A 20,652-nucleotide genomic window follows, 5' to 3' on the forward strand; every position below is an offset into this window, starting at 1 on the left:
AATGTCTGATTGGGCAGAATTCTTCTATAAGCTCCTCAGAGAGTTCTCTGCCATGAGGAGCCATGCTGAGCTTCCGGTGACCAGTATGAGAGAGTGTGAGGAGAGTGATAACACCAAATGTAACACACCTCCTGCTCCCCAGTCACACCTGATTCCTTGTAACACTAACCAGTCACATGACCCCGGGAGGGAAAGTGTCTGATTGGGCAGAATTCTTCTATAAGCTCCTCAGAGAGTTCTCTGCCATGAGGAGCCATGCTGAGCTTCCAGTGCCCAGTATGAGAGAGTGTGAGAGCGATAACACCAAATGTAACACACCTCCTGCTCCCCAGTCACACCTGAGACCTGTAATACTAACCAGTCACATGACCCCGGGGAGGGAAAGTGTCTGATTGGGCAGAATTCTTCTATAAGCTCCTCAGAGAGCTCTCTGCCATGAGGAGCCATGCTGAGCTTCCAGTGCCCAGTATGAGAGAGTGTGAGAGCAATAACACCAAATGTAACACACCTTCTGCTCCCCATTCACACCTGAGACCTTGTAACACTAATCAGTCACATGACCCCGGGGGAGGGAAAATGTCTGATTGGGCAGAATTCTTCTATAAGCTTCTCAGAGAGTTCTCTGCCATGAGGAGCCATGCTGAGCTTCCAGTGACCAGTATGAGAGAGTGTGAGAGCGATAACACCAAATGTAACACACCTCCTGCTCCCCATTCACACCTGAGACCTTGTAACACTAATCAGTCACATGACCCCGGGGGAGGGAAAATGTCTGATTGGGCAGAATTCTTCTATAAGCTCCTCAGAGAGTTCTCTGCCATGAGGAGCCATGCTGAGCTTCCGGTGACCAGTATGAGAGAGTGTGAGGAGAGTGATAACACCAAATGTAACACACCTCCTGCTCCCCAGTCACACCTGATTCCTTGTAACACTAACCAGTCACATGACCCCGGGAGGGAAAGTGTCTGATTGGGCAGAATTCTTCTATAAGCTCCTCAGAGAGTTCTCTGCCATGAGGAGCCATGCTGAGCTTCCAGTGCCCAGTATGAGAGAGTGTGAGAGCGATAACACCAAATGTAACACACCTCCTGCTCCCCAGTCACACCTGAGACCTGTAATACTAACCAGTCACATGACCCCGGGGAGGGAAAGTGTCTGATTGGGCAGAATTCTTCTATAAGCTCCTCAGAGAGCTCTCTGCCATGAGGAGCCATGCTGAGCTTCCAGTGCCCAGTATGAGAGAGTGTGAGAGCAATAACACCAAATGTAACACACCTCCTGCTCCCCAGTCACACCTGAGACCTTGTAACACTAACCAGTCACATGACCCCGGGGAGGGAAAGTGTCTGATTGGGCAGAATTCTTCTATAAGCTCCTCAGAGAGTTCTCTGCCATGAGGAGCCATGCTGAGCTTCCAGTGACCAGTATGAGAGAGTGTGAGAGCGATAACACCAAATGTAACACACCTCCTGCTCCCCATTCACTCCTGAGACCTTATAACACAAACCAGTCACATGACTCCGGGAGGGAAAATGTCTGATTGGGCAGAATTCCTCTATAAGCTCCTCAAAGAGTTCTCTGCCATGAGGAGCCATGCTGAGCTTCCAGTGACCAGTATGAGGAGAGTGATAACACCAAATGTAACACACCTCCTGCTTCCAGTCACACCTGAGACCTTGTGACACTAACCAGTCACATGACCCCGGGAGGGAAAGTGTCTGATTGGGCAGAATTCTTCTATAAGCTCCTCAGAGAGATCTCTGCCATGAGGAGTCATGCTGAGCTTCCAGTGACCAGTATGAAAGAGTGTGAGAGCGATAACACCAAATGTAACACACCTCCTGCTCCCCAGTCACACCTGAGACCTTGTAACACTATCCAGTCACATGACCCCGGGGAGGGAAAGTGTCTGATTGGGCAGAATTGTGACATTCTTAACTTAGGGGTGTACTAACTCTTGTTGCCAGTGGCTTAGACATTAAAGGACAACTGATGTAAGAAGAATATGGAGGCTGCCATATTTATTTCCTGTTAAATAATACCATTTGCCTGGCTGTCCTGCTGATCTATTTGGCAGTAGTGTCAAAGCGGTGTAAGCAGGGGAGGGGCAGCTGCAGCATGAAAGAGGTTTATGCAGGGGAGCGGACAGCTGCAGTGTCAGAGAGGTGTAAGCAGGGGAGGGGACAGCTGCAGTGTCAGAGAGGTGTAAGCAGGGGAGGGGCAGCTGCAGTGTCAGAGAGGTGTAAGCAGGGGAGGGGATGGCTGCAGTGTCAGAGAGGTGTAAGCAGGGGAGGGGACAGCTGCAGTGTCAGAGAGGTGTAAGCAGGGGAGGGGACAGCTGCAGTGTCAGAGAGGTGTAAGCAGGGTAGGGGCAGCTGCAGTGTCAGAGAGGTGTAAGCAGGGGAGGGGACAGCTGCAGTGTCAGAGAGGTGTAAGCAGGGGAGGGGACAGCTGCAGTGTCAGAGAGGTGTAAGCAGGGGAGGGGCAGCTGCAGCATGAAAGAGGTTTATGCAGGGAAGCGGACAGCTGCAGTGTCAGAGAGGTGTAAGCAGGGGAGGGGACAGCTGCAGTGTCAGAGGTGTATGCAGGGGAGGGGACAGCTGCAGTGTCAGAGGTGTAAGCAGGGGAGGGGGCAGCTGCAGTGTCAGAGAGGTGTAAGCAGGGGTGGGGACAGCTGCAGTGTCAGAGAGGTGTAAGCAGGGGAGGGGACAGTTGCAGTGTCAGAGAGGTGTAAGCAGGGGAGGGGACAGCTGCAGTGTCAGAGAGGTGTAAGCAGGGGAGCGGACAGCTGCAGTGTCAGAGAGGTGTAAGCAGGGGAGGGGACAGCTGCAGTGTCAGAGAGGTGTAAGCAGGGAAGGGGACAGGTGAAATATCAGAGGGGTGTAAGCGGGGAGGGACAGGATAAGAATGTCCCCATCACACATACACACCCCCTGGGGGAACACAGGTCACATGGTGAGGACCTGTCATATAAACAAAACCACCTTCTCCACTGAATAGCACACAGAATAAATAAATATCTGCACCTGGAGCTGAGCTTTAATTGTACGGTCTTTCCATATTTTAGCTTAGTATAGGATGACGGTTTCCCATAAGGCTGATGTCACCACATGAGCTGCTTACAGGTGATTGACTGTCAAACTCCATATTTGCAGTTTTACCAATCGTCAGCAGCAGATTTGTCATATGACATTTTACTGAGCCTGTGGTGTAATCAGTAAGGAGGCCAGGCAGCAGGTAATACACCTCTCCATCAGCCGCTCTGACAGAAGAATGTCAGATTTAATGAGGTATGAAAAGTAAATAAACAGGACACATAGCTACCTGGCTGGTTAAAGTTAAGTTTCTAGTGAGATTAATACTGTTAATATCTGTCCATAACAACACTTAAAGCCCAACTGCAGACAAAACTTTTTCTTTTGCAAAGAGTTTTATTGAGAGTTTATACAGAACAGATCACATGAAAAGAAGCAGAATCAGGGCAAAGTCATTGAGATCACAAATACATACGCAATCTTAACAGGATTATTCCCAAAAAAGGCAATTAATTTGAAACCACAGCAGCTACAGTTCTGCATCAGCTTGACATAAAGGTACCCTATAGCGACAACTGTGTCATACTGCGACCCCTACAGTCATTTGTGACATCAGCAGAGATTAAAAAATGTTGAGAAATGCCAATTTTCAATATTTAAAGTGAGAGGGGTATGGAGGCTGCTAGACTGATTTCCAGTTGCCTGGCAGTCCTGCTGATCTCTCTGGCTGCAGTATTGTCTGAATCACACACTGGAAACAAGCATGCAGCTAATCCAGCCAGAATTGAGTTAGAGCACCTGATCTGGATGCTTGTTTAACAGCTCCTTATTGATCAGAGGACTGCCAACTGCGACATGGACTTGGCCTGTTTAATCTGATGTCTTGTTGGACGTCTTCAGGGGTGTAACTAGGGGGCAGCAGCATGCCCTGCGGCTGTAGGAGGGCCCAGAGGAGAGGAGGCAAGTACTAACTTTCCCTTTCTCTGATACCCCAGATCCGGTGTGTTTGTGGCTACACTTGTTATGGGTGTGAAGATCCCGATAGTCACACTTGTTGTATGGCCCATGTGAGATGGGCCCCCAGTCTGTGAGGGGCACCAGGGGGAGGCAAGGGAACAGGGCCAGCGCTACCATAGAGGCAAAGGAGGCAGCTGCCCCAGAGCTTGTAGGGGCCCCCAGTGGCTACAAGAGGAAAAAAAATTTCAAATCGACCTTATAGTTTTTTAGAAAAATCGATTTTAAAGTTTCAAAGGAAAAAAAAATACACATTTAAAAACCAGCCGACTTTAATGGTTAATAGCAAATCCATCTTAAATTCTAGAAACCCTTAATTTGCAGGATATGTTAAGGAGATCATTGGGAATAAGAGTAAAAAACAATTTTTCAAAAAGGCCTTATAGTTTTTGAGAAAATCGATTTTAAAGTTTCGAAGGAAAAAAGTATACTTTTAAATGCGGTAAATGTCACTTTTAGTACCTAACGGTAGTGTCATTTTACATGTATCAAAAGAAAGAGCAATACATTTCCTGATGGGGTTTCCAGGGGGTCTATACGCAGCTGCAGCGCTTTGGCCAGGGATCGCTATACAGCCGCAATATGGCTGTATGAAGATCCCTGGCAATTTTTTCCTATTTTCCCAATTTTTAAAATTTTTTTTTTTTTTTTTAAATTATGTGGGGTCCCCCCTCCTGAAACTTTTTAACCCCTTGTCCCCCATGCAGACTGGGATAGCCAGAATGTGGAGCTCCGACCGATTTGGGCTTCAAACCCTGACTATACCAGCTGCAAAAAAAAGTCCCTTAATGCTAATTTTTGCTCCGGGGTATCTGTTGGGGGGCCCCAGGTTTATTTTGCCCTGGGGCCCCATTGTTGCTTAAACCGGCCCTGCAAGGGAAGGGTGGGAACATTGGGGGAGGGGTGTGAGATGGGCCCCCAGGCTGTGAGTGTCACCAGGAGGAGGGGTGTGAGATAGGCCCCAGGCTGTGAGGGTAACCAGGGGGAGGCAAGGGAAAGGGTGTGACCATTAAGGGGTCAATCAAAGTCTTGCTGGGGGTCACATGATCAGTAGTTCTGCCCATGGACGTCTTGTCATATTTTAACAACAATTAGCTTCACTGCAGTAACAGAGATCAGAGGCTGAAGTGCAATGATGTAGTGGCTGTTACAAGTCTCGTCATGTGGAAGGGACGATTCAATTCAAAATGACATTTTCAAACAGTTCTATATTCTGAGCACCCTAACAGAGTCAGAACAAACTGTGTTCATCTATTTATCTTCACTTCATCATCATTTGCGGCCGCAGCAATTCCACGTGTGACTTCCAAGGAACTATAGTATTGTTGTTTCCCAAAATTTCCCGACAAAGCATTTTATTTTTAACTTCCTGCTTGTTTTTATTTCAGAACAGATTTATTCCATCACATGACATAATCCCCAGTGAGGAAACTTCTCCCGGATTGATTCTCTCGGCTGCAGAAGTCACAGGTTATTGGGGGAAGCCATAAGTGCCCATAGTAATATTAGCTACGATGAGAATATAATAGCCAGAATTTCCCGCCACAGCCAATATCACTATGACACAGACATCTTACGGTTTCGGTGGCGGGTTTTCATGGGGGAAGAGGGAAGGCGTGGTTAAGGTCAGGAATCACTGGGAGGCTTTTTAAGCGTAGGCATTGCTGGGGGGGCGGGGCTTTTATGGTTAGGCATCAGTGGGGGAGGGGAGCCTCACCCTAAAGGCTAGGGTTAGGCATCAGAGGGGTTGGTGGTGAGGGTTAGGCATGGGAGTAATTGTAATTGTAATTCATCCGCCAGCAATACCTGGAAGCCAAATGAAGTCTTTCCCCCACTATCCACGGCGGCCTGGAGGGGGAAGTATAATGACCGTCGCTGGGACTTGTGCAGCAGCAGGGTAGGCAGTGGTAGAGGGAGGGTTTTGTGTAAGAATAAGGTTAGGTTTAGACTTAATAAAATATTGGTATTACTTACCAGTATTTTACTATTGGAATTACCAGTGCAAAATAGTAGACTATCAGTAACTTTATCTACATTTTACTTTTTTAGTGCCTATATCTGATGCTCAAACTACCGGGCAGCCTTTTTGCATGCATGCGTTATTGGGGGAGGGTACCATAGTGGGCACACGTTTGATACGACCCTCTGAAATGGCCCACACGTGATGTAGATCATTGGGGCAGCAAGGTGGGTGTGACCATGGGAGGGTCCACATAAAAGTTTTGCTGGGGGGTGGGGTAAGATTTGTAGTTATGTCCATATGAACTCTTTCTCTACCGCATCACAAAACACAATTAAAAAAAGTTTTGTCTGAAGTCAGAATTTAGAATGAACAATAAAAACCATGCTAAAAGTCTGATGAGTCAAACACAGCCAGAGAATTCCCATGTGACGCGAGGCGCGTTGAGAGGCTGGAGGTGTATGGGCAGCCAACCGGGGAGCTGAATACTCACAGTTATCTGTACACGCTTGTCCCTACTTCTATATCGTAAGTGCGGCTTTCAATTCTCCATATGAAACTAACACAGTTTTACACTATTGGAACCCGTTTGAGTTTCACGGACCCATTGGATGCTCAACCCCCATTGCGTTCAATCCGGCCTCCGGATATTCAGGAGGTTGCTAGGGTGAGTGTGGGCACATTGGGGGAGTGGCCCGCCGGCACTGGCATTGCACGTTTAATCTCCTGGTGACCTGCAGTGGATACATGCATGGAGTTGGTGGAGGGCTAAATTGACTTATAGAGATTCACTGTGATGGTCTGTGTTCTTTTATTTGCATATCAAGCAAGAGGTTTTGAGTCAGGATAAAACCATTTATTGGCTAACTTCGAGATAAATAAAAAGTAAGCTTTCAGCTAATAATAAGCCGTCATTGGACTTGGTTCCTGCATATACAAAGGAACCAAGTCCGATGAAGGCTTATTAGCCGAAAGCTTACTTTTTATTTATCCCTACGTTAGCCAATAAATGGTTATATCCCGATTCAAAACGTCTTGCATTTACTGATTGCTAACACAATACAACACTCTACTGCTGCTACTTTGCAGGGCCGGGCCGAAGCAGAGGCGAGAGAGGCTCCAGCCTCAGGGCGCAGTGTAGGAGGGGGCACAGGGCGGGGCCGAGGCAGAGGCAAGAGAGGCTTCAGCCTCAGGGCGCAGTGTAGGAGGGAGCACAGCTCACTTAGCTATCATTCCCCTATTGTGTTTGAAGCAGAGAGAAATAAGATTAGGATATACATGGCAGCAGGGCAGCCATCGGGGGGGGGGGGGGGGGGGACAACTGACACTGCAGTGAGGGGCCCTGGGCTTCTGGGGGGCCTGGGCCCCCCAAAGTGCTGTAAGGGCCTCATCTGCTGGCTGCGGACCTGTGGCTCACTAACCAGCACACCGTGTTCCAGTACTGAGAGAAGAGTGACATCAGCGCTTGAACAAGCAGATGAGTGAGCCTGCTACAGCGGACTTTCTATACTGGGGCACCACCTATATCTGGCTACAGGCTACCTATACAGGGCCATCACCTATACCTGGCTACCTATACTGGGGCTGGAACCACCTATACCGGGGCACCACTTATACCTGGCTACCTTTACTGAGGGCATCACCTGTACCTGGCTACCTATGCTGGGGCACCACCTATACCTGGCTACCTATACAGGGGCACCACCTATACTTGGCTACTTATACTTGAGCGCCTATAACTTGCTACCTATACTGGGGGCATCTGTACCTGGCTAACCTATACTGGTGCACCACGCATACCAGGCTACCTATACTGGGGGCCACTATACCAGGCTACCTATACCGGGGCACCACCGATAGCTGAATACCGATACTTGGGCACCGGTATCTTACTGTCCTATAATGGGGCACCAGCTATACCAGGCTACCTATACTGGGGGCATCTACACTAGGCTACCTAGCTATCTCAGTGGGCGGGCACAGCAACCAGTGGGTGGGCCCAGGCCTGATGATGTGTGAGGGGCCCCAACATTTCTGATGGCGGCCCTGCATGGCAGTGACTGCAAGCCAGATAACTAGAGTTTATGGTGTTGGGGGGTTGGGAGCCCTTGGGCACCTCTTAGTCTAATAGTAATCAGTGTGTGACAGCTGGAATGGGAGGCATGGGGGGGGGGGGGGGCGCACTTTGGTGTCTCAGCCTTGCATGCTACTTTGCATATTCCGTGATGGTCATTGAGACACAGAAGAAGGACTGCCTTGCATCTGAGGACCCCAGGACCAGTGGCTTGTTGAGCTGATTGACTAGACATCTGGAAACAAGCTTAGTGAGAATTCTCTGACTGTGTTTTCACTCAGACTTTGAGTGCGTTTTTTATTGTTCATTTCTACTTTTACATTGTATTACAGCTGTGTTTGGAAACATGAACCGCGCTAGGTAATTGTTTTTTATCCCGTAGCGCATACATTCCATCTATAGTATCAGAATTGAGAATACAGAAATATCCTTCATACCAGCGTAGCCGACTATGGAGGCATAATACAGACAGGAGTAGCACACAGCTCAGTAGCAGACATCACACACAATGGTTCTCTGTATTTGGAGGAAGTGGATTATGAAACGCTCACTCACAAATCACATCCAGATAAAAGCTTCCGCTGGTCTCCTCGTTGACCACATTCCTGACGGTGCAGGTGTAGGAGCCGCTGTGGTCTCTGCTCACTGGGGAAAGGACCAGCATGTGGTCTCCGCCCACCTGGACTGTAGACCACCCCTGCAGAACGGAGAATCTCTTCCACACGTACGTAATCGGACGCGTTCCCACCTCCACCGTGCAATTCATGAGGACTGTCGCTCCTTCCTCTGGTTTATCTGCCTTATCAGGCTGCAAGCTGGGTCGCACCACGGGCACTGCAAACCAAACACAATCACATGACAACGTTAGAAACTAAAAGTCTTCACTAAGCAAAAGTCAATTGACCTGAACTCTCGCACAGGACAGAAGGAAAACAGAGAGAAGTCCACCCTGTATGCATTTATTGAGTTTAGCCTGTCTAATTCTCCCTTATCTGTGACTAATCACACCTATAATTTGATCTCTCAGCTGTGTCAGCTCAGGAATTTACTCTGCCATGGCAGAGATGATAATTGGTAAACACAGGACGTTAACCCTATGTCAGCTTCCATGAAAGTAGGATGTAGACACACTGCAGATTTATTGCAGGATTTGTATCAGCTGTAACAAAGAAATGTTTTTCTTTAAAGGTTATTATGCTGCTGCTTATCTTTTAGAGCAGAGAGGAAGTTCTGGGTTCAGGTCTGCTTTAAAGTGGGATTTTACTCCCAAGACTACTCTTAGCTACATACAAGGACACATAAAAGCATTCCCAAGTGTTCCCTGCGTGTAAATTTTTTTACTTTCACTGCAGAGAACTGTACAGGCTGCCTTATCTCTGGCTAATCCGCACATTTAATCATTGCCTGTGTCTTTATTCTGCTCCCCTCCGTATGCTGAACAGACAAATCACCCTGGCAACAGCTAAGTCATGTCAGCAGAAAAGGGAAGGGGTGAAGACACATGCCTCAGAGAGCTTCAGCCAGCAAGGATTACATCTGCCAATGAACCAGAGATGAAAAGAAAGCCTGTATTGCTCTCTGCAGTGAAAATAAATGTTTTTTTTACGCACAGGGAATGTGTGAGAATTCTTTCAAATGTTCTTTTATGTACCTAAGAGTAGTTACTGGCATTTTAGTTTTGGGAGTATATTCAGACTTCACAGGAACGGTGCTTTCAGGAGCTCATTAGTTGAAATGCATTCCCAACCACGATTGAACTGGACACCAGAAAAGATCAAGATCAATAATTCCAGACAGCATTTAAATTTAATGCCAATCGTACGAAGCTTGAACTTGCGATGGATGGAACTGTTTATTTTGACTGGGCCAATTTCAAGTTGTCAATTTACATAAAATTTCCATGCAAAAACCAATAAACTTGAATTAGCAGCACGGTGGTGTAGTGGTTAGCGCTCTCGCCTGGCAGCGCTGGATTTCCAGTTCTAATCCCAGCCAGGGCACTATCTGCAAGGAGTTTGTATGTTCTCTCCGTGTCTGTGTGGGTTTCCTGCGAGCACTCCGGTTTCCTCCCACATCCCAAAAACATACAGATAAGTTAATTGGCTTCCCCCAAATTGGCCCTAGGACTATGGTAAGGATTAGACTGTGAGCCCCTCTGAGGGACAGTGAGTGACAAGACAATATACTCTGTGCAGCGCTGTGTAAGACGTCAGCGTTATATAAGTACTTAAAGGGAACCTGAACTGAGTAAAATTATTTAAAATAAATAAATGCTGTAGCTGCAAATGAATATTACATACTAACCTCACCGTCAGTTCCTCTCAGAAGCCCACCATTTTCTTCTTACAGTGATCCCTTTCAGTTCTGACAATATTTTGTCAGAACTGAAACATACCAGTTGCTGTCAGTTATATATCAGCTGCTGTCAGTAACAACTGAATGTACAAGGTAATGTCCATGTTTCCCTATGGCTCAAGTAGACGTTGTTACAGTTTAACAGTGTGCTGATCAGGAAGCTGTTATGGGTAATGGCCATTTTCAACATGGAGGACAGAGAATTCCATTGATCACAGTGGACACACAGGACGCAGGAGAGAAGAGATTGATGGGTAGACTACACGGGAGGTAAGTATGACATGTTTATGGTTATTTTGACTTTTAATTTTCAGTTCAGGTTCTCTTTAAAAAAAAAAAAATTAGCATGCAAACTTTCATGGATTTGAAACAAAACTAATCCAACCCAGCAGCCGCTAATCAGTCAGCTGGGCTCAGAGGTCTGATTGGCAGAGTTACAAATCCATGGATATCAGTCATCTGATGCCAATCCCTGGATATAAGCATTGGGGGATGCATGTTTTGGAAGTTGGGCAGGCAGGTTAGGAGGTGAGTTAGTGAAAGGTTATTGGCAGGGTTTAGGTAGAAGTATTGTGTTATGTTAGGAATAAAGCAGACCTAAACCAATAACCGAACACAGCATACTGCATACCATTGGCGGCAGCAGCCATAGTGGTCACCCAGATCTTACTTACTTTTTTCTTTACTTTATAAAGGACACCTGAAATGAGAGATACAGAAGATGCCATTGCTGACTTCCGTTAGGATACGGTAATTTCCTAGTGGTTATTGGATCTTCTACATATTGGGGTTTGGATGAAACCTAAACGACCAGACCCAATATTGCATTTTTGGCATATCTCAGGGTCAGCTTTCTTGATAATCAGCCCAATTTAAAAAAAATTCAGCACATGCGGTTTTTATTTGATGCTTTGCTTTTATAAATATTCAGCATTTTGTGTATGAGGACAAACGGGCAAGCTTATCTGTAATTTTTTTCCCTGACACTTACAGATTTTTATTTGGATCCGAGATGAACTTTTACTCATTGCATAGTTGTGTTCCTTTCCTATTGTTTATAGGGCATTCCTCAAGCCAAATACTTTTTTGTTTTAATACTCTAATTCCCTATAAACTAAACAAGCCACGCCCACAGGTTTTCAGAGAGCCAAGGCACTTTCAGACAGTAGCAAGGGCTCATGGGAGCTCAGTCTGGGCAGGAGGAGGGGGAGGTATTACTAGCCAGAGATTTCAGAGACAGAGGGGAGGAGGGAGGAGGAGGGTGGGGGGATTAGGTTTTTTTGCTCAAGATGCAGATAAGCCTGCCTCTGTGTAATGTTTACAAACAACATGGCTGCTGTCATTGTATCAGAGAAAGAAATAATCATATTCTATTAAAGCTGTTTGCAGCTAGATTTGCTGTGTAAACTATCTAAACTTTAGATAAGATATATAGACATTTTTTTTTTATCTCGGATCCGCTTTAATGCTAGATGCTTGGGATACACCATTAGATTCTTTGGAAGATAAATGGTTCGATAGATAATTCCCGACAGGTCCGATTAGTTTGTGTTTCTGATCGATTTCTCATAGAAGTGAATGGAAATCGAAATTGTTTTTGAGCCATTAAGATGGCTCGATAGATAATTTCCGACATGTCCGATCTCCGGCCTGATCGTTTCGCCGCTTGGTTCTGGATAGCAGTGAGTGGAAAAAGATAAGAAAAACGAGCAGAAGATAAAATAATTGACTGCAGAATTGAGCGGCGAAACGATCGAACCGGAGGATCGAACGGCGAAGCGAGCCGTGTATGCCCAGCATTTAAAGAGACACTGAAGCGAGAGTAAATCTCGCTTCAGCTCTCATATATAGCAGGGGCACGTGTGCCCCTGCTAAAACGCCGCTATCCCGCGGCTAAACGGGGGTCCCTTCACCCCCAACCCACCCCCCGCAAAAGTTGGTCGCAAAGTTGGTCGTGAACTTTGCTTCCTGGAGGCAAGGGCTAACGGCCGCAGCCCTGCCTCCAGTCGCGTCTATCAGACGAGCATCGCCGCCTCTCCCCCGCCCCTCTCAGTGAAGGAAGACTGAGAGGGGCGGGGGAGAGGCGGAGATACGCGCTGACAGACGCGTGTGGGGCAGGGCTGCGGCGGTTAGCCCTGCCCCAATGCGGAAGCGCTCCCCCACATTACGGAGGGGATTTAGGGGGACAGGGACCCCCGTTAAGCCGCGGGATAGCGGCGTTTTAGCAGGGGCACACATGCCCCTGCTATATATGAGGTCTGAAGCGAGATCTATTCTCGCTTCAGACTCTCTTTAAGAGGAACTTTAAACCAGGATTGACATCCCAATCAGTAGCTGATACCCCCTTTCCCACGAGAAAAATTACCTTTTCTTGAATAGATCATCAGGGGGGTCTGTATGGCTGATATTGTGGTGAAACCCCTCCCACAGTGTGATGTCATGACCATGGTCCTGACATCCCACTGTGGGAGCCATGTTGCATTGTGGGAAATAACAGCTATTTCCAACTGCCAAGCAACCAGTATCTCCCTCTTTGCATATGTATAACAACCTTTTAGCCTATCGCATTGTTAGGGCGTGTGGTTATCGATTATGGCAGTTGGTGCTGCCTGTTTTTTTCATGTCTGCTAGCAGTAAAGATGATTGTATACAGGATGATGTAGTGGCAGCTGACTATTCTGTGCACCAGAGCTCGTATCCCTCCATATAACCAGCCTCCATCTCTCTCACTTCAGATGTGCTATAAGTTTGAGCCCCCACCTCTAGACGAGACTTAGAGGTCGATTCACTGAGACTGCAGAACGGTAAGTGCCAAACTTCTGCCACCAAAAACAGACATAAGTGTACTTGATCACTTCCTTAGTAAATCACCATCTCTGTATAAATATGCAGCAGCCACTTCAATGTATGGGACAGCAGACAGGGGGCCAGCACTCGCGAGGCTGTGTTTCATGATGTGCTGTCATGTCATGCGCAGATCAATGGAATAATTCAGGATTGCCTATTTAAACTTCCTATGTCTATTTTCAGGATTTTTTTAACAACCCCCCCTCCCCACACACACAATCTCTGGGGGTCATTAATCTTGCGGTCACAGGACCCCACTGTCTTGCTGAATTGTTTTGGAGCACAAAACCACCCTCCACCACTGGGGTACCAATTACCACTTTCCTGATGGCGGTGACAGAGGCACTCAGAGCTTCACTACCATTGCTATTCAGACACAATATTAACCTGAGGAAGTGGGATTTTAGCCCACAAAATGCGTTGTCTCTTTGTGCAATAAACTTCTCTTGCTTATACAGTCTTAGACCTTCATGTTTGGGGAAGTAAACCTTACTTACTTCATTTCCTGTACAATTGATTTTAACATTGGTTTACACACATTGAGTGCCTCTTATCCTGGGCGCCTCTTACCCTCTATAAACTTTCCTGACTCCTCCCCCACACTGGATGCCTCTCATCCTCCGTACTTTCCTGACTCCTCCCCCGTCCCCACACAACTCCCTCACTGTGTCCTATGAAATCCTGCAGGGCTTCCACATTACTGCAGCACCTCTGCCGCATTCCTTGTGAAGCCACACCTTCCAATGATTGAAGCCACACCTACCAATGATTGACATTCTGGGGGGTGGGGCCATAACCTCCCCTTCAATCATTGGAAAACGGAGAGAAGGAGGGGCACAAATTCTGCCCAGCAGTGACAGAGAAAGGTAGGCCTGCTGCAGTGATGTTGTGGCTTCCAGAAGATAAAGCGATACCTTGCCAACCAAGCATGACATCACTGCTAGGACTTCAGGCATCCAGGAGAGTAAGCCGGGGGTGTTTGGGGTTAGTGGTGCCCAGCTTGGCATTAAAGGACACCTGAAGTGAGAGGGACATGGAGGCTGCCATATTTATTTCCTGTTAAACAATACCAGTTGCCTGGCTGTCCTACTGATCTCTCTGGCTGCAGTAGTGCCTGAATCACACACCTGAAACAAGCATGCTGCTAATCCAGTCAGACTTCAGTCAGAGCACCGGATCTGCTGCATGCTTGTTCAGGGACTAGGGCTAAAAGCATTAGAGGCAAAGGATCAGCAGGACAGCCAGGCAACTAGTATTGCTTAACCAACTTGGTGGTATTCCCAAGCTAGAGTCGGGGCGGAAATCTGCACCTCAGAGCGGTAATCCCGACCTCTGCTCGGGGTAGCCGCCGGAGGCTGTGTGCAGAGCAATGCGCGCAGCGGGCAGTTTTACATACCTCCCGGGGGATCCCGACGTCGGCCGGCATTCTTCTTCCTCTCCTCCGGGGCACTGCTTCCTGCTGGTGAGATCACCGACTGTCGTCATGACGACTGCCAGCAATTTCACTTTAGAGTTGCAGCGCCACCTGGAGGATGGAGGCATAACTGCAGCGCTGGAGCTCAGGAAGGTGAGTGATTGCTGTAACTTCTGCAGATCTTCCAGGCAAAAATGGTGCACAGCGCCAACAGTATAAAAAGGGCACAGGAGTAATATAAAACGATATTTATCGTTTTATATCTTTAAAAACTTTAGGCAGCGGGGGTCGGGGGGGGAGAGGCAGCGGGGTGCAGGGAGTAGGATTAGGCGGAGGATGTGTGCCGAGGCATACATTACCGTGGTCCTGGCCGGCGATCGCTCCTTCACTTCTTCTGTTAGTTTTCAGGAGTCCTGCATCCAGCCAATCACCATGCGGCTTCAGTTTCCGCATGCTGATTGGCTGGATGAGGACTCCTGCACGGAAAACTATGAAGTGAAGGAGTGATCGCCGGCGGGGACAAGGTAATGTATGCCAATGCTACCTAATCCTCCCTCCACCTAATCCTCCTCCCTCCGCCCCGCTGCCTAGTGTCCCACTGCCTAGTGTCCCGCTGCCACGCCCCACCCCCCCCCCCCCGACCACCGCTGCCTCACTAGCCCCCCTGCAAGCTAACTATGAAGTGAAGGAGCGATCGCCGGCCGGGACACGGTAATGTGTACAAATGCTACCTAATCTTCCCTCCACCTAATCCTCCTCCCCGCTGCCCCCCCCCCCCCCCTTCCCGACCACTGCTGCCTCACTAGCCCCCTGCAATGGCGCACAGTTCTGCTCATAAATCTTTTATAAAACGTTATTTACCGGTTTAATGTATTTTGCAGAACGCTGCGCCATTATTCACTCTGCGCCATTTTTAACTGTACCCTCCTAGCAGCATGATATTTTTCAGGTTTTAGGGTCTGAAAGAGTGCAAAAGAATTGTACCACTTTGAGGCCTCTTGCACACTGCATGCATTTCCGCTTTTAAATCAGTTTTTACCTCCGATTCCGATTTTTAATCTTTACTGCATGCTGCGGTTTTTGATCCGTTTTTCTGTTGAATGTATTCAGGGAAAATCGGAGTGGGAAACAGAATCGGAATCAGAATCAGAAAACGGATTTGCAGTGTGCAGGGAGCCTTAGACCCTAAAATCCGGAAAGAATCAGAACGCCAAGGGGGTTAACAAGAAATCCATATAGCAGCCTCCATATCCCTCTCAGTTCAGGTGTTCTATCTTTGGCAGTGAGGCGGGGCAACGATAAAAATGTTAGAAAATGTAGATAGGAGTTAAAGGGATACTGTAGAGGGGTCGGGGGAAAATGAGTTGGACTTACCCGGAGCTTCTAATGGTCCCCCGCAGACATCCTGTGTTGGCGCAGCCACTCACCGATGCTCCGGCCCCGCCTCCAGTTCACTTCTGGAATTTCTGACTTTAAAGTCAGAAAACCACTGCGCCTGCGTTGCCATGTCCTCACTCCCGCTGATGTCACCAGGAGTGTACTGCGCAGACACAGACCATACTGGGCCTGCGCTGTGCGCTCTTGGTGACATCAGTGGGATCGAGGACACCACAACGCAGGCACAGTGGTTTTCAGACTTTAAAGTCTGAAATTCCAGTAGTGAACCGGAGGCGGGGCCGAAGCATCAGGGAGTGGCTGCGCCAACACAGGATATCTGCGGGGGACCGTTAGAAGCCCCGGGTAAGTTCAACTCAATTTCCCCTGACCTCCCTACAGTATCCCTTTAAGGTCCAAAATCAACCTTGCCGTAATATTTATTGTATTTAATGAGCAAATTATTGTCAACCAACAACAGCTAATCCACTCCTCCCAACTTTTTGAGATGAGAAAGAGGGACACTTAAGCCACACCCACGCCACACCCCAGATCACGCCCCCATCACACATACCATTAAGATTCCATAAGAAAAATATGTTGATTTATAATACAAACCACACTGGTCCTTTCTATCCTGGTTCATTTTCCTTCATAGTAACATTTTAAAATGAGTAATATATCAATTTAAAGGATAAAGTTTGGAGTAAAACCCTTTCTTTAGTAGAGAAATATATATACTTACATAGAAAGAGGGACAAAGTCCTGAAAGAGGGACACATGAAAAGGAAAGAGGGACAGTTGGGAGCTACGGCTAATCACACATACTGTACGCACAAACAACTGTCTCTGAAGATATTATGGAGATCACAAGGAGAGCTCTGACGGAAGCAAGACACTTCAGAACAGCAGAAAATAATGAGTGGTTACTGGGCTTTCTTCCAAGTCAGGGCACTATCTCCATTGAGTTGGATGTTCTCCTCATATCTGCATGACTTTCCTCCCACACCCCCAAAAACATACAGAAAAATTAATTGGCTTCTCCCTAAATTGGCCCTAGACTACGATACATGCACTACATGATACATACATAGACATATGACTATGGTAGGGACTAGATTGTGAGCTCCTCTGAGGGACAGTCAGTGACAAGACAATGGGCCAGATTTATCAAGAGCGTCTGAGTCAAAATATTGGTAGGTTTTTTAGAAATCCGTGCAGAAATGTCTCAGGCATCTTAACCACTTTGTCCTCCTTGACGTATAAAAACGTCAAGGAGGACAGGCGCGCTCCCGCGGCCGATCGCGCGCGTGCACGCGCACTCCCGGCCGCGGAGTCGGTAGCCACGGAATCAATTTATCGGGCTATGGAGCAGGGCTGTGGAGTCGGAGTCGGAGTCGTGGAGTCGGGCAATTTTGGGTGCCTGGAGTCGGAGTCGGGAAAAAATGCACCGACTCCGACTCCTAATGAATTTGTAACTGTAATTAAAATAGAAAATATGATAAAATGTTCTATTTCTCAGATAACAGTCATTAAAAATAATGTATATATACAGGTTATATACAGTAATTGCTGTGCTTAGTCCACAAAAATGAAATAAACCAATCAAAATGAGTTACTTGTGCTGCTTCAATAAAGCAGTCCCCGTATTTTTAAAGTCAGATATACATATCTGATTGTGACTGTATATATGATGTGTACACAGGAATCTCTTATATATACTAAATAACATCTATGCTGTAAGAATAAAGCCTGATGTGTAGCTGTGTCACTAATAGAGATGGTCAACGAGATGGAAATAATTCTGCATTGATGCTGATTTATGCAAATGTATGCACTCCCTTTGCTGATGAAATCAAATAATTTGATATGTTGTTAAAATTTGGTTTGGTGACTACAAATTAAAGGGTAACTGAGACGGATGAAAAGTAAAGTTTTATACATACCTGGGGCTTCCTCCAGCCCCCTTCAGGCTAATCAGTCCCTCACTGTCCTCCACCACCCGGATCTTCTGCTATGAGTCCTGGTAATTCAGCCAGTCAGCGCTGTCCGGCCGCATGCCGCTCCCACAGCCAGGAACATTCTGCACCTGCGCAATAGTGCTGCACAGGTGTAGTATGCTCCTGGCGGCGGAGTGTGTGCATGCGCACTACGCCTGACTGGCTCAAGTACCTGGACTTATAGCAGAAGATCCAGGTGGTGGAGGAGGACAACGAGGGACTGATTATTCTGAAGGCGGCTGGAGGAAGCCCCAGGTATGTATAAAACTTTAATTTCATCTGTCTCAGGTTTACTTTGTTACAGTAGTACTATACTCTACATATGCACTCCCCACAGAGCTGCAGGGAATCCACTGAGAATGCTGTGCACATTGAACACAGAGGTGTTGTCTGTTTACAATCTCCTCATTCCCCTGCAGAGTACCTGCACATCATTCTTACATGTACCCACACTTACATTGCCTAGGGCCTGATAGATGTTCTTTGTTCCGGTTTGTACCTTTTACAAGTACTCTTACCAAGGACTAATTTTAGTCTAAAGGGAATAAATATAGTAGTCTACATATCCTTCTCACTTCAGTTGGCAGTTAAGAGACGAATTTCATGTTACATACTTTTAATCAACAAAATTGTAATATGCAAATTAGAGGAGTCGGAGTCGTGGAGTCGGAGTCGGTGGAATCCTAAACTGAGGAGTCGGAGTCGGAGTCGGTGGATTTTTGGACCGACTCCACAGCCCTGCTATGGAGCCCGATCATTGATTCCTCTCCCCCGCTGAAAAAGCGACAGCTTCTCTCGGAAGCTTCGCTCTTTCTGAAGCTGTGTCTCTCTAAGCGTACATTGTACGCTTAGAGTGACGTCATGTAAAAAAAATCGAGATTGCCATCTTGTGGCCAAAAAGTAAAACTACAAGTAAATTCCCAAAAACATTACAATACACCAATATTTCCCCAAATAAAACACTTTTATATCCCACCCTCCCAAAAATGCCCACATAAAATGTTTAATAAAAAAAAAAACAAAAAAAACATTACTATAAAAAAAAAAAAACATAAATATTTGCCTAAGGGTCTAAACTTTTTAAATATCTATGTAAAGATGAAATATTTCTCTCTATTTTTTTTTTATAAGCTTGTAAATAGTGATGAATGCAAAACGGAAAAAAATGCTCTTTTATTTCCAAATAAAATATTGTCGCGATACATTGTGATAGGGACATAATTTAAATGGTGAAATAACCGTGACAAATGGGCAATAACAATACGTGGGTTTTAATTATGGAGCCATGTATTATTTTAAAACTATAATGGCCGAAAACTGACAAATAATGAATTTTTTCATTTTTTTTCTTATTCTTCCTGTTAAAATGCATTTACAGTAAAGTGGCTCTTAGCAAAATGTACCCCCCAAAGAAAGCCTAATTGGTGGCGGAAAAAACAAGATATAGATCAGTTCATTGTGATAAGTAGTGATAAAGTTATAGGCTAATGAATGGGAGGTGAACATTGCTCGGATGCATAAGCTGAAAACGACTGAGATGTTAAGTGGTTAAGAAATCATTAGGTGCAGATTCCTTCTAAAACTGTTGTAAAATAGGAGGCGCTAGGAAGGTCTCTCAGACAGAGCAGTGTGTGAGGGGAATTGCTGTTGCTGAGGTAACCAACACTCCTGCTGTATTGATAGCAGCAGGCTCTGAGGAGGAATTCAGCAGGGGGGGGGGTGGGGGGGGGGGGAGGAGCACATCACAAATCATGTCTAGCTTGCAGTTCTACATCTGTAGAACTGCTATCAAGCACTTCTTAATCTGTGCCAGTTTAGGGATGGATTTGCACTTCTCTTAACTGTAGTGCAGCTCTAGAAATCCACGCTAAACTTCCACTATTACCTAGGATTTAAGAGGTGTATCAAACGCAGATAGAACAGAGGCGCCAAAAAGAGTAAAAACACTATTACTTAAAAACAGTAAAAAGAGGGAAGGTAAGGTGGACTTACCTCCCTCTAGCAGTGGACAACAAGACTCTGAGATAGAGTAGAATGCATTTATTAAACAGTGTAACTCCTAAGGAGTTACACTGTTTAATAAATGCATTCTACTCTACCTCAGAGTCTTGTTGTCTCTGCTAGAGGGAGGTAAGTCCACCTTACCTTCCCTCTTTTTACTGTTTTTAAGTAATAGTGTTTTTACTCTTTTTGGCGCCTCTGTTCTATCTGCGTTTGATACATATTACTTATCCACCCTTGGTGGAGGGGTACGCCCCCTTTTTTTCCTATCTACAGAGAGCGACTTTTATACCCGAGTGGGGTCGGGTACCAATTCTCCCCACCTGCCTTTCAAGTGGTTGCCTGCTGGTGACACTTTTTTGTGAGTATAATTCTGCACAAACTATCTAGACAGATTTTCTCTGTTAAAACTATATTGCACTATTGGGCTCTCGGTGCCCTGTTTTTTCTTTTGTTTTATAGGATTTAAGAAGGTTCTTTTTATCATGCAGAACTGTTCTCCCTGCTGGTTAGAACAGATTAAGAAGAAAAAAACTGTCGCTAATGCGTTGAGAAATCTTCCCACTATACTCTGTACA

The 20,652-nt window shown here is 46.4% G+C and overlaps 1 protein-coding gene and 1 long non-coding RNA gene across 2 annotated transcripts in view; one reads left to right on the plus strand and one right to left on the minus strand.

Moving 5' to 3' along the window:
• VSIG10L2 (V-set and immunoglobulin domain containing 10 like 2) overlaps positions 1–20,652 on the minus strand; it is a 110,856-nt gene that overhangs the window by 62,221 nt on the left and 27,983 nt on the right. The window contains exon 4 of the mRNA XM_068238792.1: positions 8,639–8,917. Coding sequence (XP_068094893.1) covers positions 8,639–8,917 — 279 coding nt within the window. The remainder of the gene's footprint in view (positions 1–8,638; positions 8,918–20,652) is intronic.
• Positions 1–20,652, plus strand: part of LOC137520639 (uncharacterized) — a 60,499-nt gene that overhangs the window by 33,879 nt on the left and 5,968 nt on the right. The window contains exons 2-3 of the long non-coding RNA XR_011021906.1: positions 11,134–11,188; positions 13,174–13,242. This is a non-coding gene — a long non-coding RNA (uncharacterized lncRNA). The remainder of the gene's footprint in view (positions 1–11,133; positions 11,189–13,173; positions 13,243–20,652) is intronic.

This window comes from Hyperolius riggenbachi, chromosome 6 (assembly GCF_040937935.1).
Source record: "Hyperolius riggenbachi isolate aHypRig1 chromosome 6, aHypRig1.pri, whole genome shotgun sequence".
NCBI lineage: Eukaryota > Metazoa > Chordata > Amphibia > Anura > Hyperoliidae > Hyperolius > Hyperolius riggenbachi.